Source organism: Lagenorhynchus albirostris, chromosome 19 (assembly GCF_949774975.1).
Source record: "Lagenorhynchus albirostris chromosome 19, mLagAlb1.1, whole genome shotgun sequence".
In the NCBI taxonomy this organism is placed as follows: Eukaryota; Metazoa; Chordata; class Mammalia; order Artiodactyla; family Delphinidae; genus Lagenorhynchus; species Lagenorhynchus albirostris.
This window is the reverse complement of record NC_083113.1, coordinates 53597560-53625165: the sequence shown is the minus strand read 5'-3', so window position 1 is coordinate 53625165 and position 27606 is coordinate 53597560. Positions and strand designations below refer to the sequence as shown.

Here is a 27606-nt window from a genome sequence, read left to right as displayed (position 1 = left end):
GCCACATGTAAGGACACTCCCTGCCCTGCCCGCGGGGCTCGCCAACGACAGGCGGAGAAAGGGGACAGCCCATTGGACACTCGCGCGTAGTTCCTCCCTCCTCGCTTCCCAACGCCACAGCAAGGCTCTGCGAGACAAATCTTGTGCCACGGATGGCCCTCGGCCCCCAGTCCAGAAAATCACGGCTCCTCTCCAGAGAGGCCCAAGAAGACGAAGGTGCCACCACCACGCCTGCTTGAGAAGCCAGCGCAGGGCTTCAGGCGCCCTTCCTCCCCACTCTCTCTCTCCAACAGACACCTCTTGAGCAATCAGAGGTAAACTGGGGGAGGGGGAGGGGCACCTTGAGCCTCCAAAGCTGGCTTCCCCCAGCCGTGGGCAGCACAGCACAGCTCCTGGCTTCTCCCGGGGGAGCACGGGAGCTCGGCCTGTCCTTCCCACGGAGGGTCACTGTGCCTCCCAGCCATCTTCTCCTCCCCAACTCCCCTTCACTTTAAGGGGTGACAGAAAGAAAAATAAAGCTTCCCCAGCCCCGGCCAGGGGAAAATTCTGAAGCCAGATCTGGAGGCTGCTGACCCCAGGCAGGGAACTACTGAGGACACCAGTTCCTCCCTGAATCTGAAACACTGCGCGCTGGCGAATTTTCTGCGGCTCTCCCTCCATCAAATGAAAAGCCAAATGCCGAGGCCTGTGGCTCGGGACAGGTTTGAGAACGTGCACGAGCCTGAGACTGGGACTGGACCGCTTCTCGCCAACCAGGGATCCTCCCCGAGAAAGCAGCCTTTGCAGATTGCACCAGTGTGCCCACAGGAAAGAAAAAATAGGTGTTCTGAGTACGTCGGACCCAAAATTCAGAATAAAAGTCCTCGTGTGCTTCAGTGCCCTGGGGGGGGGGGCCGGGGGGGAGCTGTTTCAAGGAGTATGGTTTCTTCTGCTAACTTTTCCCCCTCCCCATTCCCTGGAGCATGTGTCACAGCCTGTGACACACTGCCAAGGGAACATGGATGCCGGGGAAATGTCTGCACATGCTACACGTTTGTGACATGCTATGTAAGCGACACCCTGTTTCCCGGCTGGGTTTTCTTGGCACAGGTGTGGGCAGGCGTTAGATTCAGCGCCCCCGCCCCGACCACCGTGCTTAGTGAACCGGATCACGGTTGCCCCAGAGGGGAGCGTGCATTCTGGGGAAGACGTGCCACCTCTCCATAGAGGACGGGACCCCCTCACAGCAAGCCTCGGGCCCAAGCAGAGCTGGTGCTTTAAACTGTCCTCCTTTCAAAACACAAAGCATCCTGTTCCGGCTCCTGCCCGCCACCCTCCCCCGCTGCGACCCCACCGCAGCCCTCTGTCTCCACCTTGCAGATTTGATTTCAGAAACAGATCGATGACTTCTCTCCCTCTCATGAGGGCGACCCAGTCCCAGCCATGTATTTTAAAACAGTAACAATAACATAATAAAACCTCCAGCAACAAAACACACGTATACAATACTGCATAGACTATACAAGACCAGAACCCCACAGGCCAGCTTCCGCACTAGAACTTGACCGCCCCCCGTGGGGAGGAGATAGCCCAGGACCCCTGCCCCCTCTCCCTCCCCCTCCCCCTCCACTTCCACCCTCCCAGTGTGTCAGTGAAATTTTTTCAGAAAGGGAAGCACCCAGTTTTGCCTGCCAGCCCGGGCAGGAAAAAGACGGGTAGAGAGCAAAGAAAGGAACTGGCTTCTGGAAATTCTTTGGGTTTGGGGGTTTTGAGGTTGTTGGGGTTTTTTTGTTTTTTTTTTTTCTGGTTGTTTTGTTTTCCCATCCGCCGCAGATCCAGATGTGCTTTCCGAAAGGGAACCCCACCACCATCAGGGCCCAGCCTCGGGGGTCTATCCCAAGGTCCCATCCGTAATTAACACAAGCGCTGGGCCCGGAGGTACCCAAATGCTCAGTCCGGGGTGGGCCAGATCCTCTCCATAATTCTAAGGGTCTCCCCGAGCCCGCCGGCAGGGCAGAGCTTCGGATTCCACAATCCAGTCCGGAGCCCAGGCCAGGAAGGGGGCGCCCGGTTCTTCCCGCCCCCCGGCGCCCTGCAGGCCCCGGGCTCCAGGTGCAGCGGCAGGCAGGGGGCAGCCGGTGGGAGGGGGCGCCTCCCGGGCCCCGAGGGGAGGCGCGGGGGTGCAGGCGCGCCGCCGCGCAGAGCGACTCACCGTGGCGGACGCCAGGCTGTTGTCGGCCAGCGTTAGGTGGTGCGGCTCCCAGCGCCTCAGGAATTTCGAGGTGAGGATCTTGCTGAGAAAGGTCCGCGGGTGCCGGATGACACAGACCTGGATGTCGCCCTCCTGCAGCAGTTTGTACCTCATCCCGTTGCACAGCAGAAGGGCCCGGCGGCAGGGCACGGCGCCCATCTTCGTGCCCTCGGGGGCCGGCACGTCACCCCCCAGCAGCGGCTTGGTCTCCTCGATCTGCCGGGAATCGCCGCCGCCCGAGGTGCTGGTCAGATCCATGGCCGGCCGGCCGGGCCGGGGAGGGGGCCGGGGGCGGGGAGAGGGGCTGTCCCGGCTGCCCGGGCGGCGGGGCCCCCGGTCGGCGTCCCGCACCCCCCCACCCCCCAGGAAGGTGGGGGGGTGTGGGGCTGGGGGCGCCCCGCAAGGGAGGGGCCCGGGCGGGCGGGCGGGCGGGCGGCCGGCGCTCGGTCCTTCCTGCGGGGCTCCGGCTTCCTCCTAGCTCGTCGGATGCATGCTCGCGGCGGCCGGACCGGCTCGGCGGAGGGGCGGGCGGGCGGGGACGCGGGGCAGCGCCGGCGGGGGGGCCGGGGGCCCGGTGGCGGCGGCGGCGAGCGGGGGCCGCGCGGGCGGGCGTGTCTCGGCCCCGCCGCCCGCTCGTGTGTACAGTACGTGTGTCTGGGCGGCCGTCCGCGGGCGAGTGTGCGGCGGGGGCCGCGGGGGCCGGCTCAGTTGAGAGATTGCAGAAGCCGCTCGGCGCCCGCGCGATTGGTCCCCGCGGGGTCATGTGCCCGCCCCTCTGACGTCAATGGCGGCAACGGCGGCTGCCGCCGCGGCTTCGGCCTCTCGCAGGCGGAGTCCGTCGCCGGGCGGGGACGCGAGGGGCCGAGGCGCGGCTCGACGGGAGGGGGCGGCCCCCGGGGAGGGGGCTGGGGCGGGCGAGCCCTGGCAGGCCCGGGCCCGCCCCGCCCGGAACCTGGGGAGTGGGCGGGGGCCTCGGGGGCGGGGCGCGTGACGTCACGCCGAGCCGCGCCCCCGCCGGTGCCCAGGCCGGTGTTGAGCCGCGCGGCCCGCCTGCCCGACGGTTCTGAGAACGCGCCGCGGCCCCCGCAGCCCACCCTTACCCCCGCGGCCAGCCGGGATCCGAAATGTCAGCGCCCCGAAACCTGTGCACGCGGATGGCGGAGTTGCGGCCAGGTGCAAACCCGAGGGACCGGGGCCGGGCTGGGCCGGGCCGAAGGTGTGGGGACAGGACCGCAGGCAGGAAGCTGTCCACCTGGCTGGCCAGATGGCGCCACAAGACAGAGATATTTCCTTGAACTGAATGTGTCCCGTCAGTTATCCGGGGAATGAGCCACGCTGCCCTGGCTCAGCCTGCAGCACTCTGCAGGCCTCCTGGTCATTTAGAAATGTCTGCCCGCCGTGGCCCTTGGGGTCCTCAGGCCTACTGGGGGGATGGGACAGGCTCCTCAGCCCCACTCCTTCCTTCTGCCCCTGGAGTCTGATTAGCTCCTAATAGGATCCTAGACAACAAAATCCCTCCCCAGCGTTACCGGCGCCCCCCTCCTCTGCCTGCACCCCAGCAGCTCCAGCCTCTTTACCTCTCCCCTCAGGCCGGGACCGGGTCATTCATCCCAGGTCCTGCGCAGAGCTGTGAGAGAATCATACTGGAAGCCCCTTTGGGGAATGAGCTATGGTGTCACTCGGGAACGCCAGCTGTGCAACAAAAAAACGTTCCCTTTCTGCCATCAGGAGTGGCACCAAAAGCCACGCAGCAAGTGCTCTGCTCTGAGGTGGGGCTTTCTCACATCCACGCACTTCTGCAGTTAATATCATTAAAACCCCCAGGTCTGTGCCTTTTTTGTTAAGTGAAGGTGTCTCTGTAGTGAACACACAAGTGTGTGAGCATGCGTTGAATTGCATCATGAGTGTCGAAGTTTGTCCACGGCAGCCCTACAGTGGGGACTGCCCCCTCCCCCTCTCTCCCAAGAACATACAAGATGAGGGCCCCCCAAAACACTCTCACTTGATCCCGACCAGGGCTGGGGCCAGGGTGGAAGGCAGGGCCCCCGCATGTGTCCCTCACCAGAGAAGACGCATCTCCAGCCTGCCCAGGAGACGGGCAGAGCTGTTCTCTCCTCGTGAGCCCTGGGGAGGCACAGTTAGGCGGGAAAATGGGGAATTCACTGACTCCCCACAGCCTCCTGGCAAATTCTGTTCTTGAAGTTCTGAACATCAACGGCCTTGAGAAAACCATCAAGCAAGGAGGAGTCAGGCAAGCCAGAGACCCCACCCGGTGACACAGACGTGGATGCCGGAGGTGGGGATGGCAGGTGGTTGTGACCAAGACGCCCAGGCCACGCCGCCAAGGGGGTTAGGTCTGTTGTCCGAACCTTGATTGAGCTCCTGCTGTTTGCCGGTTGCAGGAGTAATTCCCCGCGTCCTAAGCACGCACGCAACTTTTCCTTCTCACAGCAACCCATGACACAGGGTTGACCCATCAGCATCCCCTCCTGCAGGTGAGGATGCAGGGAGACTGCCAGGCTCACTTGGCTAGCCAGGACTGGGCCCCGGTGCGGAGCTCAGGGTCTAAGACCATGTAAAGACAATGACCGCACTGTGCTTGGGGCTACAGGGAGGGGGAGGGGCGTATCTAACCCAGCCGGGCTGTGGCACTGGGGACACGTCCTGACTCCAAGAGGTCTTTAGGAATCAGGTAAAGAAGGGGAAAGGTGCTCCTGGAAGGGGGGACGGCACATACAAAGGCAAAGAGGTGGGAAGACCCTCAGCCTGTGCAGGAAACTCCAGACTTTTTTTTGTTGTTTTTTATTTATTTTTGGCGGCGTTGGGTCTTCGTTGCTGCACGCGGGCTTTCTCTAGTTGCAGCGAGCGGGGGCTACTCTTCGTTGCGGTACTCGGGCTTCTCCTTGTGGTGGCTTCTCTTGTGGCGGAGCACAGGCTCTAGGCGCGTGGGCTGCGGTAGTTGTGGTGCACGGGCTCAGTAGTTGTGGCTCGCGGGCTCTAGAGCGTAGGCTCAGTAGTTGTGGCACACGGGCTTAGTTGCTCTGCGGCATGTGGGATCTTCCCAGACCAGGGCTTGAACCTGTGTCCCCTGCATTGGCAGGCGGATTCTTAACCACTGTGCCACCAGGGGAGCCCCAGACATTTTGCCAAGGCATGCAAGGAGCCCAGGGGATGCAGGGCAGAGGCCTCAGAGGTGAGCAGGGGCTGAGCGGGCAGTACCTTGAAATGCAGGCCCAGGGACCAGACTCTGCCCTGAGAGCAGTGGGAAGCTACCACGTGGGGCATGCAGGGAGCGACTTGTAGATATCACCTTCATAAGGTCACTGGCCACAGCATGACATGGACAAGATTTGCAGAGCGGCAGCCTGGAGGCAGGGAGGCTGGTGAGGAGGCTGTTGAGGGTACCCGGGAGGGAGGTGATGGGGTCCAGCAGGAAATCATGGAGTGGGGAGGCTCGGTGGCAGACAAAGCAGCTGGTGTCCACTCGAGGGACATCTGTGGACCCTCCTCCCCCTGTTCAGGGGGCAAAACTTCAGCAGAACGTGATTCACCAGGAGGCAGAGGATCCCTGATTTTATCCAGACATCCTCAACACTGCTTGATATGGTGGTTGATCTGTAAGCATTAAACAGGAACAGCATGATAAAATGACCAGCACCCAAGTGCCAGGTACTATGTTGGGGGTGTTATATATATAGACATATATATATATATATATTTTAACATCTTTATTGGAGTATAATTGCTTTACAATGGTGTGTTAGTTTCTGCTTGATAACAAAGTGAATCAGCTATACACATACATATGTTCCCATATCTCCTCCCTCTTACGTCCCCCCTTCCACCCTCCCTATCCCACCCCTCTAGGTGGTCACAGAGCACCGAGCTGATCTCCCTGTGCTATGCGGCTGCTTCCCACTAGCTACCTGTTTTACATTTGGTAGTGTATATATGTCCATGCCACTCTCTCGCTTCGTCCCGGCTTACCCTTCCCCCTCCCCCTGTCCTCAGGTCCATTCTCTACGTCTGCATCTTTATTCCTGTCCTGTGGGGGCATTATATATCGATATTTGTTCTCCTTTCTTCCAACCAACCCAGAAGGCAAAAATTCTTACCATCCCCATCTTAAGGGCGAGGAAGTTGAGTCTCAGAGAGGATCAGACAACCATAGGGATCCAGCCAAGATTTGTACCCGAAATTCTGACCTGCAAGTCCATGTTTTTCCCGCTCCTCCTTTGTTAAGGTTTTCCTGAGCAGGGACTCAGGAAGAAAGTGTTGAATCTGATCAATGTCATCTTTCAATAAGAATATTTCTTGGCCTGAGTTTGACGTCAGTGATATGGAGCCCCCAAGATGCTGCCAGAAGTTCCTTGAGAACAGAAACCAGGAGCTCCTGGTGGACAGCGGCACACAGTGCCTGCAGGCAAATAGGCAGTGACTTTTGGTCAGACTCTCCTATCCTCTGTTGCCTAGGCACGCACAGGCAGTAGGTCGAGGTCAGTAAGTGAGGGTGTGAGAAGGTGGGACACGTTGATAGCTGGTGATACGCAGAGCCCCTCGCCTCCCACTGTCCCAGGTTCCTGACCTAAAAATGAGTAAGTCCAACTGTCAGATTCCTTCAGAAGTCCCCTCCCTCCAGCCCGCCAGCCTCTGTAGGAAACACAAGCCCATCAAGTTTCCACTGATGGATCATGTACCCAGGTCATCCTTGGTGCCACGAGAACCCTGACTCTGCAGAGAACAGTGCAGGCCCCTTAGAGTTCACCCTCCCGGCGTCAAACTTCAGAGGGTTATGGAGCAGCAGGAAGGGCACGCAAGTTCACAAACGCTTCACTCTCCTCGGGCCCCCACTGGCCAGTTGACTCACAAAGGTCACCAGACAGAGCTGCCATGTTCTGCATTCTTTGCTGGCAGTCCCAAAGAGCAACGTTCTGCTCTCACCTGCTCACTGGAAGTACCTCTCCCACTCGGGTCAGCAAGTGGGAGACTTATTACCACTACGGGCTTACCCCGGGCCGTACTGGTGGAGAAGCTACTCCGCCTGAGGAGCTGGGAGAATGCAGTGAGCAGGCAGGGAACTGCCCTCGTGAGCTCACATCTCAACCCCAAGGTCCCTCAAGTCACCCCTGGAGCCAACTCAGAGCGGAAAGACAGACCTGTTACCCTGGCTGCCCACAAAGGGGTCCCTGGTGGGGAGGAGAGCATAGGAGCTGACGGCCAGCCCTAGGAGAGGACCACCTAAGCACCCGCTTCTAGCAGCCCTGCCCCTTCCGGCAGACGCCCACAGGTGGGTGTCCTCCTCGGACTGGTCTCCAGCAGCCTTTGCCCAGCTCCCTCCTTGCCCCCGCCCCCAGCTATGAAAGGGTGCACGAACCCAACACACTGTACCCTGCAAGAGGGCAGGGTCCATTCCAGTTCCGCGCATCACTGTGTCCGGTGGCGTGCTGGTGAAATGTTTAACCATCGGCTTGCGGGGGGCGGGGAAGCCCTGATTTATAGCATTTGACAATTCCCCAGTTGGAAATATTCCCACCATGGCCGTTTTCAGGTTATCAACATGCATCACTGAACGTGAAGTTGGGAAGAGACGCACCCCATTGTAGAGTGTTTCTACCCTACGGATAGAACATTCCAGGGGGCAGCAAACAGTGGCTGAGGGGCCACACTCAGCTCATGGCTTACAAAGGCTAAAATATTTACTACCTGGCCCTTTTACAGAAGAAGTTTGGCGACCCCTGAAAGAGACATAAATAACCTACAGAATGGAGATACAAAATGTAGTATAATATGTAGTCAAATAATTAGGAAGTGGTGAGTTTTATTACCTTTTTAAGAATATGATTTATTTAATCGTAACTTTATATTAATTCAATCTTGTTTAATGGCTGTTTGACAACCAGCTTGCAAAATTCATGAAAAATTAACAATCAGCTCTCATGAGCCAGTATAGGTCAGCTTGAGCAGGTCCCTGCCTGTTCTGGCCCAGAGAAGATGCTCTATGGTTATCTGTTGAATGGTTGGAAATCAAACTGCAACACCAACGTTCTAACCACTAGGCCACCTTGCCCTGCTTCCTTCCTTCCTTCTTTCATTCAGTTCCATTAAACATGTGTCTGTTAGCACCTACTGAGTGCCAAGGACTTTGTTGGGGACTACAGATCCAGCTCACACAAGATGCTGCCCTCATGGGCTCATAGTCAAGTGAGGGGAATCAGACACCCCTCCTCCCCCAATCATCCCCCCTCAAAAAAAAAAAGTATGCGAGGAAGAAAACAAACTCCTTGGCCTTTCCTTTACCAGCTCTGTGTATCTTTGGTTGATTTACTATAAAATGGAACTGCAACGGTACCTTTTTCCAGAGTCAAAGGAATTAAGTGAGATAATGAATGTTGAGCTCACAGCCTGGCACTGGGTTAGCACTTAGAATAAGCGTTGGCTATTTTGTGTTGCCACTGTCATTTTAGAACCCATGTTTCCACGGCCCTGATCGCAGGTGCTCCTCTAGATCACTTCTCCAAACGTTTCCCATCTGCGCAACAACTGGGATACAGATACCCAATACAGCACCTTTGCAGGGTTTTCAACGTTGGCGCCATTAACATTTACGGCTGGATCATTCTTGGCGGTAGACAGCTGTCCTGACGACTTCAGGGTGTTTAGCAGAATCCTTGGCCTTAACCCACAGATGCCAGGAGCAGCCACAATTTGTGACAACCAAAATGTCCCCAGACGTTACCCCATGTCACCTGGGAGGCAAAATCAGCCCCGATTGAGAACCCCTGGTTTAAAGGAAGACATTTTTCCCACCCTGTCAGCCGGTACAGGCTGCTCCCCAGCCAGCCTGTGGTTCCCAGTCTGGGGGAGATTATATTGTCCACGTTCATGCAACGGCACGTCCTTCCTCAGATGCCACTTCCCAGGGGCCGGAGGAAACTCGCAGCCAGCTTTATCAGACTGTCAAGGAACACGAGGACCCACAGGATGAATAAGGTGCAACCTGTTTTGAGTCGTGTTTTTAGAGCCCTTTAATGGCATGAAGCCATGCCTGTAATCATATGCCAAGCACCAAAAGCAGACGACAGAATCGTTTGTTCTTAATTTCATAGCTGCTCATGGCACTGTTGCTTTTGGGAAACGCTCTGGAAGCTCCACCTGAAAACTGTCTCAAAATTACATCATCCAGGAGAGCATTCCCGAACCTCTTTTTTTTTTTTTTTTTTTTGCGGTACGCGGGCCTCTCACTGTTGCGGCCTCTCCCGTTGCGGAGCACAGGCTCCGGACGCGCAGGCTCAGCGGCCATGGCTCACGGGCCCAGCCGCTCCGCGGCGTGTGGGATCCTCCCGGACCGGGGCACGAACCCGTGTCCCCTGCAACGGCAGGCGGACTCTCAACCACTGCGCCACCAGGGAAGCCCCCGAACCTCATTTTTAATAGGCATGAGACACCAGCATAACGGAACACACACTCTGTACCGATGGCATTTAATGTACTGATTGAATAATAAAATGTGCTTATTCTCCTGGTATAGGGAGAGGAGTCATGTTTTCATCCTGAAGTTGGGGAACATCCCCCTTCTGCTTCTGAGCTGATGTGAAGTCAGCCCATTTTCTAGGCTCACGGGTGGGGAAGAAGGGAGGAGCGGGTGGGAGCACGATTGCTACTTCACAGCCTCTGATACTGGGTGGCTGAGTGATGACTGTGCCACCCTGCCCACTTCTCTGGTTTGGGGGATTTGGGGGTGCAAAGGTGGGCATCAAAGGAACATGGAGTACCACCCGCTCTGCCTTTCTTTCTCACTCTCCCCAAATAATTAAATCTGAGGTTAATTTTTTTTTAAAGTATCACAGAGGATTGAACATTTATCTGGAACTAATCTTTGTTACACACAATCAGTGGATTCATTTATATACACACACCAAAACCTTAATAGCGGTTACCTCTGGAGTGGTGGGATTACAGGTCATTCTTTTCCCTTTTGACATCAACATCATCAAAGTATAATTTACATGAAATAAAACGCACCCACTTTAAAAGAACAGGTTGATAAGGGCTGACGAATGTCTACATCCAGGTAACTACCACCCCAATCAAGGTATTGACGTAGAACATTCCCACAACCCAAGAAAAGTTTCTTACGCTCCTCTGCCGTTGATTCCAGCCACCCACTTCCGGACCTAGGCAACCCCCGATCTGACTACTGTCACTACTTCTTGGACCGCATATAAATAGAGTCAAAAGATACATCCTCCTTCGGGTCTGACCTCTTTGATGCGGCATAACAATTTTTGCAATCCATCTGTGTTGGTGCACGTATTGTGGTCTGTTCCTTTCGTGGCTGACTAATCTAAGCATTACACGGCTGTAACAATTACAGGGAAATATTTGTTTTCTTCTTTATGCCTCTCTTCCCACCCCCCAAGCCCAAATTTTCTACAATGAACACGCATTGATTTGTTTCACTTTTTAAAATGAAGACGAATGCCATTCGTTTGTGTTAAAATTCACGGGGACTTTATGAAGAGCCCGAAGGCCAGGCTGCTGCTGACTCGTGGAAGTGGATGCCTGGCACAGCTCCACGGAGGACTGAAGGCCATGGATCATATTTTTAAAAATAAAAACCACTGTGTTTTTCAGATTAATTGCATCTCTCTCCCACACCAGCCTTTGCGGTGAGCTGCTCAAATTGACCAATTTAAATGTGACCTCACTTCTTTCCCCTTCATCCGCTCTGAGTCAGTTGCTAAGAAGCAAAAGGAAAGGAAGTATCGGAGGGGGGCAGGGAAACGTGTTACATGTGTGGAGTACGTGTGGCTCTTCCCAAACTTCCCCACACCCCCCTTTCATCAGCTGAGGCACGATCAAGGGTTTGTGCGAGATCCCAGAGCAGGAGAGCAGAAGGATGCCAGCCAGGGGCTCCAGGTAGGATGGGAAGGAGGCTGAAAGCACAAACTTTGGATCTGGAGCCCAGCTGTCCACCTTACTCAGGTGGGTGATACTAACCAAACCTCTTAACCTCTCGGAACCTCAGTCTCTTCATCTGTGAAACAGAGACCCAATCGTGATACTCACAATCGAGCAAATGAGATAATGCATGTAAAGTGCCCAGAACAAGGTTTAGGAAGAAGTCAGTGCCCAATACATGGTAGGGAAATAAATGGTTGCTCAACTCCTGGTCCCTTCTTTCTTCAACCACAGCACGAAACTGAAACTGCAGTCTGCTTGGGCTGACAGGAGAGGAGTGGACATTTTCCTCTACTAACTCCAGGGAGCAGACCCTCGCAGACGCAAAGAAACACGGGGAAGTCAGGCTGCGGCATCCAGGTATTCACCAAGACCCCGGCTGCAACAGAAACCAATCAGAGTAGCTTCAGAAAGGGTGGAAATGGCTTTTCAGGAATCGAGGGTGTCTCCCAGAACCCCAAGGGCATAAAGGTAGGCAGGTCTCAGCAAGAGCCAGAAGCCAGGGACCCAGGAGCTTCTCTCTGCCCTGTGTACCTGCTTCTCTCTGACTCATCCTTCCCCCCCATCCTGGCTTTCTCTGCTGTGTTGCCTCCGCCTGACAGAAGGTGACCACTCGAGAGACCAGCAGGATCAACAAACTAGGAGCTCTCTTTTGGTCCAGTTCTAAGGGAAGAACTTGGTTGCTCAGTTGGCCCAGATGCCCACCCTAGCCAGTGTCCGAGCCGAGCTGCACAAATATGGCTGCTGGCAACCCGCTCCTTAGAGGTGAGGAGGACGGTCAGGTGGGCCACTGTGATCTGGTCAGACCCCCCCCACCCCAAGGAACGTCTTATCCCAAATAACAACTACTTCTTTCATTGTGTTCCCCAACCTTGTGCATTTCTTGACTTTATTAGTAATAGTAGCAAATAACCACATAGGGCTTACTGTGTGCCATCCCCTGGTGTGAGCACGTCGCCTATGTGGACTCCTTTAAATTAATCCTCACAAAATTGCAATGAGGTTTACTGTGCCCATTGTACGGATGAGGAAACTGACAAGCAGGGAGGTTAATTAACTTGCCAAGGTCACACTTGAACTCAGCCAGTCTGGTACCAGACTCCTCTTAGCCACCACGCCATGTTGCCTATTTTAGCCCCAATCATGTTTTTTATAATTTCTCTGTTAGCCCATGTCTCTCAAAAAGAGAAGAAAAAGACGAGGAAGGGGATGAACACCATCTCTGACATTTCGCAAAAGCCTTTTACAGTAGACAATGGAAAATGCTGGAACTTTGCTGGCTGTCCTCACTGTTTCATTTTGAGCTGTGGGAGTCAGGGGGGACAGGCATGACAGCATTGTTATTGCCTCTCCACGCCGCCCTGTGACACTCCCCTGGCCTGGACCACCTGGGGCAGGACCTGTAGCTTCTTAACCTGCATGCAACGGGTGCTCAGTAAGGTGGTTTTTGCCAAGAAAATGTGTTCCCCGCATTACAGTTTTCAAAGCACTTCCAAGACAGGCAAAGAGATCAGTTAATATACTGTCCCCGTGATACCTCAAGGAAGGGGAGTCCGTGGGAAGAACAGACACGTGAGAACCCAGCCAACGCTGAACAACCAGGCCCTGGGAGGAACAGGAATCACGGCAGGGTCTGCACAAAGCCTCCTCTCTCCTCTCTGCCTTTTGTCCTGATCTCTCTGGGATTCTGGTCCAGTGCTTCATGGGACTCTGACTGCCTCTGCTATGTGTCTGGCACTGGGCCTGAAATGGCCAACTCAGCCCATGCACCAGGGCTGTGGGCACCATCTCCCAGCTTCCCACCACCTCCAAATGTCCAGGTGAGGAATCTGATGGATGGCTGGATTTTATCCATACAGGCCCCGAGTCTCAGGTTCTTTGGCCCCAGGCTCAAAGAAGGAAAGTAACTTGCCCAAGGTCTCCCAGAGGGGAGGCCACCAAGTCAGGATACTGGCCTGTCAGCACCCGGACTCCTTTCCTGGGCTGCTGTAACAAGGCACCACAGCCTGGGTGGCTTGGACAGCGGAAATGTACTGTTTCACAGCTCTGGAGGCTAGAAGTTCTAAACCAAGGTGTCAGCGGGTCTGGTGCCTTCTGAGCGCTGAGAAAAGGACCCGTTCTGTGCCTGTCCTGTAGCTTCTGCCGGTTTGCTGGCCATCTCTAGCTTGTAAACAGAGGCATCTCCCCAAGCTCTGCCTTCAAGTTCAAGGCATTCTCCCTAGGTATGCCTGTGTCCAAACTTCTATTTTTATAAGGACACAGTCATACTGGATGAGGGGCCCACCCTATTCCAATGTGACCTCATTTTAACTTATTACCTCTGCAACAACCCTATTTCCAAATAAGGTCACAGTTCTTATTTGGCGGTACTGGGGGCTAGGACTTGGACATCTTTTTTTTTTTTTTTTTTCCCTTGGTTGTGCTGCGTGGCTTATGGGATCTGGACCACCAGGGAATTCCCCTTTGGACATCTTTTTTGAAGGGCATAATGTGACCCCTTACAGAGCCCAAAGCCGGCTTTGGAAGTACCACTCCGTTCTACCCCAGCCAGTTCTCACCGTAACGCCCTGGTTCCTTATGGCCCTGGAAGGCTTTGCTCATCCTGTTTTCCCTGGAACAGGCATGGACACAAGTCTGTCCTCCAGCTCACATGGGAGCAGTTCCCAGGAAGCAGCCGTGATTCAGGAGAACCCACTGGGGCACCCTGGGCGGGGCATTAGGGAGCTTTTATTCAGACGGTGGCCCATTGTCTGACCTTCTCCACCATGCTCCAGTGTCATCAGGCAACTGCAGAGGCATTAAACCTGAACAGCTCACAATGGACTAATGAATTTCATTCAGCGTGGATGACAATGACCCAGGCATCAAAGCCGGCTGGTGTGACCTCTGGCCTTGCGGTTTCACAATGGTGATGGTGGACAGGTGGCTGGGTCCTGGGCCAGAGATTCAGGCAAGTGATTCATTTCTATATTTATTCACTTCTCTATTTGGTTTGGCTAAAAATCTTCAGCAGATTTTCCTCGAAGGTGAATCAGCCACACCTACCCCGATGATTAGCTGCATCTCGGAAGCCCAGGATCTGGGTTCAGGAAAAGTCGGTCCTGCCCATTTCTTCAGCCTTGACAGACATCAGCAACCCTTTGTGGAATGCTACCTAAGATCACAGGGCAGGAAGGGGCCGGGTGAGCAGTGGAATCCAGGACGGTGTAGCTACAGTCTGTATTCATTTGGTACTTTGACTTGGTGACTCACAGTTTTGAGCCTGGACTGGGTGTTTGCCTCCTTGAAAGGAGAAGTGCTGAGGGCATCACCAGTGCCTCCAGGTCCCAGCAGCTGCGACGCCCTCCTTCATCCCCAGGGAGCAGTCAGTGAGACGGAACACTGGCCTTGCCACAGCTAAAAGAAAGCCCTATGGGGCTCTCGGTCCACCCCTCCTATTTTGCAGGTGGGAGAAACTGAGGTTCAGAGAAGAGAAGGAGCCTTACCCAAGACCACACAGGTGATGGATGGGTGGCAAATCCAGGCTCAGAGCTCCTGATCCCCCAACCCAGAGCTCTCCCCCACCCCCAAGCTCCTGCTTTTCTTCTCCAGCTGCTGATGGAGGATGCCGGATCCTTTGTATTTCTCATCTGTCTGCCTGTTGTAGGAGTCTGTGGAGTCAAGTCCCTGGGGGAGGCTCATCTTCCTCTTTCCCATCTGCCCCAGCCCCTCGAAACCAGGCTGTGCGCTCCCTCGCCGTCCCAATGATGTGTGCTGTTGCTTCCACCCTCTCCTGGGATTTCTGCAGCTTTTCACACTTTACTGCGTTTCCTCTGGGCCTCCCTCCTGGTGTCACCACCCTCAGCCCCCAGGAAGGGGCCAGACCTGGGTCCTGGACCCCAGATTCCACCCGGGGCATTTCCTTTGAGCCCCTCTGGCTCTGTTTCCCACCTGGACACTCCCTCATTCTGCCATCTTCAACTGCCCGATGCTGGCGGTCCTTCCTCAGGGCCTAGTGGATAGGGTGGGCCCAGCAAACAAAGTGAAGACAGACCCCCTTGTGGCTACAAATCAACGTAACTTTGAAAAGTCTAGCAGCCCAGGAATGCTTTTAAACTTTTTTTTTACAAAAAGGATATATTTTCACTTGGGAAAAATCAGAAGATATGGATGAAGAACAAAACAAGTCATAATGGATGTTAATTAGGTACCTACTACATTCTAAGCACTATGCACATATTAGCTCATTTAATCCTCAAATGAGCAATCCTACACGACAAATGACATGATTTCTTCAACAAATGGCAACAAAACAAAACAAAAACATGACAGCAAGGAGAGTGTTGAGGTTAAAAGAAACTTAAAAGTGCTACCAACTGTAGAGAGATAGGTAGATAGGCAAGTGACAAAGCACAGTAAACATGTCAGTGGTTCAACCTAGGGGGTGACACACACGCTCACTGTAAAATCCTTCTGCCTTCGCTGGATATTTGAAAATTGTCCTATTAAAACTCCGGGGAAGGGATTTGCCTGGTGGCGCAGTGGTTAAGAATCCGCCTGCCAATGCAGGGGACACGGGTTCGAGCCCTGGTCTGGGAAGATCCCACATGCCGCGGAGCAACTAAGTCTGTGCGCCACAACTACTGAGCCCGCGTGCCACACCTACTGAAGCCTGCACACCTAGAGTCCGTGCTCCGCAACAAGAGAAGCCACCGCAATGAGAAGCCCATGCACCGCAACGATGAGTAGCCCCCGCTCACCGCAACTAGAGAAAGCCGGTGCGCAGCAACGATGACCCAACACAGCCAAAAGAAAAGAACAAAACTCTGGGGAAATGGATATATCAGGCAAATGAAATGTGTGGATCTTGTGAATCCCGATTCAAGCAAATCAAACTTAAAAAGCATTTATGGGACAACCGAGGACGATTATACACTGATCAGACTTTAGATGATTTCAGAAATTGTTTTTTAAAAAATTTTAGGCACGATAATGGTATTGTGGTGGGGTTTTTTTTTAAGAGTCTCTTTGTTTGGGATTTGCTTTAAAATAACAGCCGGAGGAAGGGTGGGGAGGTAGAGATGAAACAAAATTGGCAATTTATTGCTACCTCTTGGCCCTGGGTAATGGAGGTTCACTAGACTATTTCTTCTTCTTTTGTGAAGGCTTGAACGTTCCCATAATAAAGAGTTAAAAAGAAGAAAAACACTCATAGTTTGCACTTGAGGAAACTGAACTGACGTTTGGAGATGTCAGGTTATTTGCCCAAGATCTTATAGCCAGAAATCCCTTAATAGGGATTCAAGAAAAAAATTCCTGGAACTTCCCTGGTGGTCCAGTGGGTAAGACTCCACGCTCCCAATGCAGGGGGCCTGGGTTTGATCCCTGGTCGGGGAACCAGATCCCGCATGCATGCCGCAACTGAGAGTCCGCACGCCGCAACTAAGAAGCCCGCGTGCCCCAACTAAAGATCCCACATGCCGTAATGAAGATCCAGCGTGCCACAACTAAGACCCTTCACAGCCAAAATAAATAGATAAATAAATATTAAAAATATATATATTCCTACCTGGCATCCTATCATGCACTCTTCACACCTTGGTGAATTACCCAGAACTTCTGTGCGTGTCAAAGGATTGTACATGACTTAAAATATGTGTATATACACTGCCTGACTCCATCCCTGGGCAACATGAATCATGTCAGTGTTGTCCTCAAGCATCTCTTTCTGACGTGGAACTCCGGAAAAGGAACTCACCCATATGGAGGGACTTCTGAGCTAAGTAGTCCCGCCCGGCCGATTCAGAGGGTGCTCGTGGAGCCTCCAGCATTACTGCTAGTCATGTGATTGTCCCTGTTTTTACAGAGAAGGAAATGAACTCAGAAAGGAGAAGCAGCTTGTCCAAGGTCACAGACCTAATCACTGATAGGAAAGTCATGCCCGTATTTGATGATGTGACTTGGTGAAGGTCTGTCTGCCCCTGTTGCCTGGAGCCTTCAGCAGGGCAGCAACCTTGTTGGCTTCCCTCACGGCCATACAGCACCTGAACACGAGAAATAAAGCCACATGGACAGAAGAACGCACAAAGAGGTGTGGCTGCGATTTGAATCCCCCCTCCGCCAATCAACTACTATACTAGGCATCCTTTTTGTAACAAGACCATGGTAAAAGACACATAACATATAATGTACACTTAACCACTGGATAAATGTACAGCTCTGAGCATTAAGTGTATTCACACTGTTACACAACCATGACTACCATCCACCTCGAGAACTTTGCAACTTCCCAAACTGAAACTCTGCCCCCGTTAAACACTAACTTCCCTCTTCCCCTCCCCCCAGCCCTGCAACCACAGTCTACTTTCTGTGTCTATGAATAATCTGACTACTCCAGGTCCCTCATATAAGGAGACTCGTATGGCATCCGTCCTGTGTGTTTGGCTTCCTTCACTTAGCATAACATCCTCAAGGTTCATCCATGTTGTAACATGTGTCAGAATTTCCTTCCTCTTTAAGGCTGAATAATATTCCACTGTGTGGACAGACCACATTTGTTTGATCCATTTATTTGTGGATAATGGACATTTACCTTGTTTTCACCTTTTGACTATTGGGAATAATGCTGCTGTGAACACGGGTGGACACACATGTATTCGAATCCCTGTTTTTCCTTATGGGTAGATGCCCAGAAGTAGGACTGCTGAAAAATACTGCAATTCTCTTTTTTTTAGGCACTCTTCTTTTTTTTTTTTTAGATTTATTTATTATTTTTTCATTTATTTTAGGCTGCATCAGGTCTTAGTTGCGGCACGCGGGATCTTCATTGAGGAACGCGGGATCTTTTCTCGTCGCGGTGTGCGGGCTCTTTGTGGTGGTGCGCGGGCTTCTCTCTAGTTGTGTCACGCAGGCTACAAGGCGCGTGGGCTCTGTAGTTGTGGCGCATGGGTTCCAGAGCACGAGGGCTCTGTAGTTTGCGGCACGCAGGCTCTAGTTGAGGCATGCGAGCTCAGTAGCTGTGGCACGCGGGCTTTTAGTTGCCCCGCGGCATGTGGGATCTTAGTTCCCCGACCAAGGATTGAACCCTCGTCCCCTGCATTGGAAGGTGGATTCTTTACCACTGGAACACCAGGGAAGTCCCTAGGCACTCTTCTGAATCAATTTTTAGGCTGCATGTTTCACCTAATCAGGCACCTTTCCGTGCTGCCATGTTTTTGTAATTTTGGTGGCCAGTCGTGGGTCCCAGCAAGGTAGGTCAGTTCCTGCAGGCTTGCTGCCCTCCTCCTGAAACCTCCTTCCTGGCTGAGCCTGGTCCACCAGAGAAAACTTATCCCTCATGACTTAGTTTCATGGACTCAGACCAGCTTCGGGCCACTGGATCACACCTGAGACTTCCCTGGGTGTCCATTTCCTAATTGACATTATGTGATCCTTTGGGCCATCACAAGTAGAACCTCCCCCCTCACGATGGAGGCAGCAAGTGTATCCTCCTCTCCTCTGCTCTCTCCCTTCCCCATCTACTTCTAAGTCTCTTCCTTGGTCTGCATGATGCTCAAATGTTATTGAAGTAATTAAGTAATTACCTTCTCTCCTGGGGGTTATGTCCAACTTTTCAATATTACTAACAAAGCCACAACGAGAAGATCTTTTTTTCCACGCTGTTGAATCAGTTCCTTAAGATATATTCCCAGGAATGGGATAACTCATCACTGGATTTGGGAATCGGGGAGGAAATAAAAGAAAAATGGCAGATTGGGCGCCCTGTTCACCAAACAAGGGAGGCAGAAGGCGGTGCGTGTCGGGGAGAGAAAGCGACTGTTGAAGGAAGAAACTCTTCTTTCCACTACAGATAATACCTCTAGTGGGTGGAATGCTGGCGCCCAAAAGATACGTTCCACCCACAACTTGTCAATGTGACCTGACTCGGAAAAAGGGATTGGCAAATATAATGCAGGATCTCAGGATGAGATCCTCCTGGATTAGGGTGGGCCCTAAATCCACTGAGAATCCTTAAAAGAGAAGGGGAAACGGACAGAGACGTAGAGGAGAAGACCATGTGAGATAGAGCAGAGGTTGGAGTGACCCATCTATAAGACAACAGATACCAAGAACTGCCGGAGGCCGTGCGAAGCTCAGAGAGGAGCCTGGGACAGATTCTCTCTTGCAGCTTCCAGAAGGAATCAACCCCGCTGACACCTTGACTTCAGACTTCCGGCCTCCTGAGCTGTGAGAGAATATGTGTCTGTTATTTTAAGGCATCAAGTTTGTGGTCATGTGTTATGGCAGCCCCAGGAAACTAGTGCCGTATCCATCTCTGCAGCCCCTTCCAGAAGGACACAGCCACAGCTGCAGGCTCCAGCTGGGCTCATCCTGGGAGCAGGCACAGACGTCACTGTTTCGAGCACTGAGCCCTTTTCAGGAGGAAAATCCCCGGGTGTGCTGTGAATACTGATGTCAGGGACCGGGATGCCGGGGCCTCGGCCCACCAGGGAAACCAGAGCATGAAATGGGGTGAGTCTGGCCATTGGCAATCCATCTGGGAAAACAAAATTCGATTTTTTTTTTTCATCCATCGCACATGGAAATAAATCCCAGGTGGACTGAGGCCAGAAAGTGAGAAACAAAGCTTGGAATTATTTAGTAGAAAATATAAGACGGTATTTCTACGACGTTGGTGTAGGGAAGGATTTCTTAAACAAGATCAACCTTGGTGCTTGAAGCATTTGACTACGTTGAGATGAAAAACCTCTGTACATCAAAGGAGACCATAAACAAGTATAAAGGTGAGCCAGAGACCAGCTGAAAAGGCTTGCAATGCAGGGTAGTATCCAGGATCTACAAAGAATTCCTACAAATGAGTATGAAAGACACTCTTAACTCCAACTGAAAAATGGGCAAGGTACGAATAGGGAATTCACCAAAGCAGACACAAAATACATGAAAAGATCTCAATCTCACTAAAAATTGCGGGGAGAGGGGGCAAATCAGATGACAGTGATGTGCACTTTCATCAAATTGGCCAAAAATGAAGAATCCTGGCAATGTCAGCAGCTGTGAACCCTGAGAAGCAGGAAGGTCTATATGTCCCCGGCAAGCGTGCATTGGTGCAACCAGGGTGGAAAGCCATGGCCTCACTCGTGTCATAGGGTGAACTGTGTCCCCCGCCCCCCAAATTCATATGTTGAAGCTCTAAAGCCCAGTACCTCAGGACGGGACAGTGTTTGGAGATAGTTCTTTAAAGAGGCAATTAATTTAAAATGAGGTCATACGAATGGGCCCTCACCCAACAGGACTAGTGTCCTCATAAAAAGCGAAAAATTTGGACACAGAGACAGAAACACATAGAAAGAGAACACTGGGAAGACTCATGGAGAATGCCATTTACAAGCACCGGGATGCCTGAGGCCACCCGAAGCTGGAAGAGAGGCCTGAAACAGACTTTCCCTCCCAGGCTTCAGAAGGAACCAACCTGCTGACACCTTGGTTTTGGACTTCTAGCCTACAGAACTGTGAGAGAATACATTTCTGTCGTTTAAGCCACCCACTCTGTGATATTTCATTACGGTAGCCCTGGGAAACCAATACAGCCACCAATCAAAGAATGGCTCATTAATTGTGGGACATCCGCCCAATGAAATCCTATATGAGAAGGAAAGCAATCTACACAAGCAAGCTGCAGAGTGACACGGACAGTATCATACCATTTACACAAGGTTGGGAAGCATAAAAAAATGCTAGATCTAGTTTTTGCAAACATAAATGAATAGAAGTAGTATGAAAACAAGCATAGGAAGAGAAACTCCAGAGAGGGGTGATATGTCCCTGGAGGGAAGAAGAAACTTAGCTACAAAAGGGCCCCCTGAAGTCGGGAGCTTCAGCTACACCTAGAATGTTTCTTTAAAAGGATTGAGAGAAATAAGGTAAGACTCATGTATTCAATAAATGCTGAGTGCCCACCAGGTGAGGGGCAGGGGTGGGACCCATGCAAAATTGCCCCCAAGCGTCTGGGTAAATGCTTCTTGATTCATACCCTTCTCTGGGCATCCATGCCCTCCTTCTCCCCAGCAGACATCACAAAAACACACAAGGTGAGTTTCAGAAGGCAGCTTTTTACCCACATCTGTGAGCGTGCATGCACGAACACACACACCGACATCAAAAAGAACAACACGACATGGCAATTTCCTCTCCCTATTATTTTTTTTTTGGCATAAAGAAACAGAAAAAATTCAGGTCCATCTTTCACATCGTGGTAACAGGAAAGAAAAGAACAAAAATACAGCAAGAAAAAAGCTGTCAGCAAGACAACAGGGACCCAGTTTTCAGCGAAAAAGGTATGCATACCCCAAAGCTGTAACCTCGCAAAGGCCCAGGAGGAAATTCAAAGAGGAAACAAATGTATGGAAAATGGTCAACCTCATGAGTGGCCGGAATCCCCACTCACAAACCCTCCCACCTGCACACGTCGGGAGCGACGGAGGTGAAAAGGCTCCTGGGGCCTGAGAATTCCTGCCCACTGGGCCCACAAATGACAGGGAGCAAGTGACCCTCAGAGAGGCCAGGCGCCTGGAGTGTGGGAAGGGGCCAGGCTGAAGAAGGTCGGGGACACCAGGCCATGTGGGAAGGCCGGGGGCTCCCCAGAGATAGTCTCAAACACAGACGATTTGTGAGTGCCTCAGCCATGGGGCAACAGAGTAAGTGTCACAGAAACTATGATGAAAGCACCGCTTTACTCTATTTCCAGTTTTTTGAATAACACCCAGTGCTGGGAAGATGGAGGACTAAGAAAAGGAGAGCTTCTGTGCACACAGGATCTGAACCATCCATGAATCACCCAGTGCCCATTTAGGGTGTGCTAGTCAGTTTCAGGCACTGGGGCTGCCCTTTCATCCAATCAGCTGGTTTCATACTTACAGCAAGTCTCTGCGGGGCATTGGTATGATCCGACCGTCATTGGACTGACCAACTTGTCCGGGTTTGACTGGGACATGCTTGACTTCAGCACGGAAAGTCCCGCATCCCAGAAAAACAGGCACGGTTGGTCACCCTACACTTTTTGGGTGAGGAAATCTGATCAGAGAGGTGAAGTGGTCGGACCAAGGCCAAGATGCCAAGCCAGGGATCAAAGAATCCACAGTGGCACAGGTAGGGAGCAACAGAGAAATCAAGGGCACCCAGATCAAATCAACTTTGAGGGCCCTGGACACGTGCTCTTTTGGACAGAGCAGCTAAGCCTCAACACTGGGTGAGGGCTGGTGAGTTACGCAGGCCCGGCTGCCACCCATGTCAGTGTCTAGAGGGCTGTCTCCTTGTAAAGCAATGTGGCTACTTGCAGTTCGTGCTGTGAAACTGTAGAGCCTTTGACTGAATAATACTATGCTTGGAAATCTATTCTAAGGAAATTATCTCTTTTTTTATTATGATTAAAAAGCTCCTGGAGGACTTCTCCGGTGGTGCAGTGGTTAAGAATCTACTTGCCAATGCAGGGGACATGGGTTCAATCCCTGGTCCGGGAAGATCCCACATGCCGCGGAGCAACTAAGCCCGTGCGTCACAACTACTGAGCCTGCGCTCTACAGCCTGTGAGCCACAACTACTGAGCACGCGTGCCACAACTACTAAGCCCGTGTGCCACAACTACTGAAGCCCATGCAGCTAGAGCCCGTGCTCCACAACAAGAGAAGCCACCGCAATAAGAAGCCCACACACCACAACGAAGAGTAGCCCCCACTCACCACAACTACAGAAAGCCCGTGCGCAGCAACGAAGACCCAACGCAGCCAAAAATAAAATAAGTAAATAAATAAATTTATTAAAAAAAAAAAGCTATTGGAGAGAAAATGTTCTCTGCAGTATTATCTGGAAGAGAAAAAAACCTGAACAGTCCACAGGGGGCGATGGCTTCGTACATCATGACCCATCTGCCCAGGGACATTGTCACACAGCCACAAAAATGTAATATGGATGACTGGCAACATGGAAAACTCTTATGATGTAGCTTATGGAACAGGATAAAAATGTCTCTTGTGCCTACAACTTTGCAAAATGCTCTTGATTGAGGACCAGGCTGGAAGGGAATATGCAGAGTGGCAGGCATGGTGGGGATAAGGGAAGATTTTTATAAATTAAAGATAGCTTTTAATCTCCTTACATTGTCTTTTCAAAAGCAAGAAAGAAGAATTTTCTGCACAGATAGGCTCATGCACATGGACAGAGACATCACTTACCAAGACGGTCTTTGTGGTACTGGTGGAAATACCAAATGATTGGAAACAACCTGAAAATCCATCAAGGGGGAATAGTTAAATAAAAACTGGTACATCCAGGGACTTCCCTGGTGGCACAGTGGTTAAGAATCCGTCTGCCAATGAAGGGGACATGGGTTCAATCCCTGCTCTGGGACTATCCCACATGCCGCGGAGCAACTAACCCCGTGCATCACAACTACTGATCTTGCACTCTAGAGCCCCTGAGCCACAACTACTGAGCCCTTGTGCCACAACTACTGAAGCCCACACGCCTAGAGCCCATGGTCCGCAACAAGAGAAGCCTCCGCAATGAGAAGCCCACACACCACAACAAAGAGCAGCCCCACTCACCGCAACTAGAGAAAGCCCGTGCACAGCAACAAAGACCCAATGCAGCCAAAAAAAAAAAATAAACCTGGTACATCCATACAATGGAGTATTACATAGCTGTTAAAAAGAATGAGGCGGCTATAGTTACAGGACGATCATTAAGATACATTAAGAAAGAAAGGCCAAGTGCAGAAGTGTGTAGAGAATGCTACTATTTGTGTAAAAATCACACACACACACACATACAGCTATACCTATATTCCTATATACGCAGAGACTGTCTCAGGAATAAACTCTGTGGAGGTCTATGGGTGCCTGGATGACACGGGTGGGAGGGCGCTTACCTCCCCTCCATGCATTTGGTACGTGTAGTGGGTTAAATGGTGATCCCCCCAACCCAGATACAGATACCCGAGGCATTCTACAGATTCAATGCAATCCCTATCAAATTACAATGGAATTTTTCACAGAACTAGAACAAAAAAATTTTTAATTTGTATGGAAACACAAAAGACGGAAATAGCAACAGCAACCTTGAGAAAGAAAACGGAGCTGGACAGGCTCCCTGACTTCAGACTATATTACAAAGCTACAGTCATCAAAACAGTATGGTACTGGCACAAAAACAGAAATATAGGTCAATGGAACAGGATAGAAAGCCCAGAAATAAACCCACGCACCTATGGTCAATTAATCTATGACAAATGAGGCAAGAATACACAATGGAGAAAAGACGGTCTCATCAATAAGTGGTGCTGGGAAAACTGGACAGCTACAAGTAAAAGAATGAAATTACACCATACACAAAAATAAACTCAAAATGGATTAAAGACCTAATTGTAAGGCCGGATACTATAAAACTCTTAGAGGAAAACAAAGGCAGAACACTCTTTGACATAAATTGCAGCAATACTTTTATGGATCCGCCTCCTAGAGTAATGAAAATTAAAACAAAAATAAACAAATGGGGCCTAGTTAAACTTAAAAGCATTTGCACAGCAAAGGAAACCACAAACAAAACAAAAAGACAACCCACAGAATGGGAAAAAATATTTGCAAACGAAGCAACCAACAAGGGATTAATCTCCAAAATAAACTCATGCAGCTCTACATCAAACAAACAACGCAATCAAAAACTGGGCAGAAGATATAAATGGACATTTCTGCAAAGAAGACATACAGATGGCCAAAAAGCACATGAAAAGATGCTCGACGTCACTAATTATTAGAGAAATGCAAATCAAAACAACAATGAGGCATCACCTCACATTGGTGATCATCAAAAAATCTACAAACAATAAATGCTGAAGAGGGTGTGGAGAAAAGGGAACCCTCCTACACTGTTAGGTGGGAATGTAAATTGGTACAACCACTATGGAGAACAGTATGGAAATTCATTAAAAGAATAAAAATAAAATTACCGTATGATCCAACAATCCCACTCCTGGGCATATATCTGGAGAAAACCATCATTTGAAAAGATACATGCACCCTGATGTTCCCTGTAGCACTACTTACAATACCCAAGGCATGGAAGCAACCTAAATGTCCACTGACAGAAGAATGGATAAAGAAGATGTGGTACATATATACAATAGAATGTTACTCAGCCATAAAAAAGAATGAAATAATGCCATTTGCAGCAACATGGATGGACCTAGAGATTATCATATTAAGTGAAATAAGTCAGACAGAGAAAGAAAAATATCATATGATATCACTCATGTGTGGAATCTAAAGAAAAAAATGATACAAATGAAGTTATCCAAAAAACAGAAACTGACTCACAGACTTCAAAAACGAAATTATGGTTACCAAAGAGGAAGCATGGTGAGGGAAGGGATAAATTAGGAGATTGGAATTAACGTTACACACCACTATATATAAAATAGATAACTAACAAGGACCTACTATATAGCACAGGGAACTCTACTCAATATTCTTTTTTTTTAAAACATCTTTATTGGAGTATAATTGCTTTACAATGGTGTGTTAGTCTACTCAATATTCTCTGATAACCTATATGGGAAAAGAATCTAAAAAAGAATGGATATATGTATACACATAACTGAATCACTTTGCTGTACACCTGAAACTAACACAACACTGTAAATCAACTATACTCCAATATAAAATCAGAATTAAATTTAAAAAAATACACGATATCCAGGGAGCTGCTCACTGTGGCTGGGAGGGTGGGCTGGGGGTGGTGGGGGAATGTACACATCACCCTGGAGACGCAGGGAGACAGAGGGAAGCCACATGACCCAGGTCAATCGTGGAGGGGCGCTCCAGGGAGGGGTGCTCTCCTGGCCTGCCTACAACCTCCTGTGGGTCCACGGAGGCTCAAAGCAGTCCCAGGGATGTCGTGTGGATTGCAACCCTCCCCCAAAGACTGCACTGTGGTTGTTCTTGTGATCCCATCAAGGGGGAGTAAGGGCTCTGGATGTCATGCAGATCCATTGGATCCAGTTCATTAGTTCATTCACTGATTCCACAAGTACTGACTGAGTGCCTACTATGTGCCCAGCCCTGCTCCAGGCACTGCTGACAGAGCCGTTACAGAGACACACTGTGAAAGAGACAAATACATGGAATCAAAGGTACGTCAGGTGCTGCTAAAAGCTAAGGAGGAAAAGGAGGTAGGGGTAGAGGGCGGGGAGAGGGGAGGGTTTGATTTTAGGTAGGACAGGCCCTTCACTTTCGTTTTAGAATGCATCAGTAGGTACTCAAAAAATATTTGATGAATGACTCGTAAAATATAAAAGGCGCAAGAGACTTTGAAGATCATCTGCTCCCAAACTCTCAGTTTACAGGTGAGGAGACTGAGGCTCTGCGAGGCTAAATCGTCAGCCACGTGTCACTGTAGCTATGAGGTGACTCAGCAAGGAAGAGCAGATGCTGGGGTCATCTGCCTCGTGACGCCAAGGCTCCGCCAACGGCCCTCCCTGCTCCTCATTCATCACAACCTGTGGAGGGCAGGGCGACTGCACATCCGCCTGTGGCTGGAGGCAGTGAAAGCCTGTGGCGCCGCCCCTGACCCGCGTGTGGAGACGCAGGGCCGGCCCAGTGTCGGTGTCGGCGCTGGACGCTGAGCCTGGCCTCGCCTGCAGCTCTTCTCAGCAATGTCGGGGGATAACAAAAAGGTGCCCCTCTGCTCCTGGCGTGCGTTTGCAGTGACTTGGTTTACGCAGAGCCCAGCCAGCGTGTGGGGATCACGCACGAGGTCACCGATGGGCTACTGGCCGGGCCTGTGCTGGTGCCCCAGGGAGGGGCCCAGGAGTGAGTAAGCCATGCCCCCCGCTCCAGACACGGCCATCAGAGGTGCTGGGAACACGGCTCAAATATCGCAGCCTGCAGAGCAGGGGCAGAAAGTAAAGATCTGGGGGCTGTGACGGGGAAAGGGGCCTAGGATGGGGTTCGGGGAGCAGCATCGGTGATGGGACTTGAAGGATGGGCAAGCTGGAGATGGTGGGGGTAAGGCCGGGAGGAGAAAGCACGGCCGGGCTCAGGGGCAGGTGTGTGGTTCAGTCCAGAGTTCGGGGCTTACACCCAGAAGGGCAGGGTCATCCACGAGGCTAGTGGGGGCCTGGCTGTCGTGTCTTTGATGGAAATCCGCGGGAGGTGTTGAGCGCGGCAGTAAGGGAGAATGGAAGACGCTTCTCTGGAGGATCTGAAGTTCCGGATTCATTTCCTAGTTTCCTGTGTGACCTTGGGCGTGTCACCTGACCTCTCTGAGTCTCAGTTTCCTCACCTGAACGGGGGACTAAGAATCCTTCCTGGGCTGCTGTGAGGAGCAAGTGAGCACGGTACCAAGCAGGAGCCGCTACTAGGATTCACGTCTTTGACAAACATTTA

The 27606-nt window shown here is 51.4% G+C and overlaps 2 protein-coding genes across 4 annotated transcripts in view; both read right to left on the bottom strand.

The window, feature by feature from the left end:
- The window catches only part of CMIP (c-Maf inducing protein), a 264562-nt gene that overhangs the window by 232182 nt on the left and 4774 nt on the right, over positions 1-27606 (bottom strand). The window contains exon 1 of one of the 3 annotated variants that reach the window (XM_060131646.1): positions 2192-2705. The exons of the other annotated variants lie outside the window; for them this stretch is intronic. Coding sequence (XP_059987629.1) covers positions 2192-2488 — 297 coding nt within the window. The 5' untranslated portion in view covers positions 2489-2705. Of the gene's footprint in view, positions 1-2191; positions 2706-27606 lie in introns of those variants that run through there. 3 annotated transcript variants of the gene reach the window in all.
- GAN (gigaxonin) overlaps positions 5054-27606 on the bottom strand; it is a 102075-nt gene continuing 79522 nt past the window's right edge. The window contains exon 10 of the mRNA XM_060131652.1: positions 5054-5743. Within this exon, the coding sequence (XP_059987635.1) occupies positions 5668-5743 (76 nt within the window). The 3' untranslated portion in view covers positions 5054-5667. The remainder of the gene's footprint in view (positions 5744-27606) is intronic.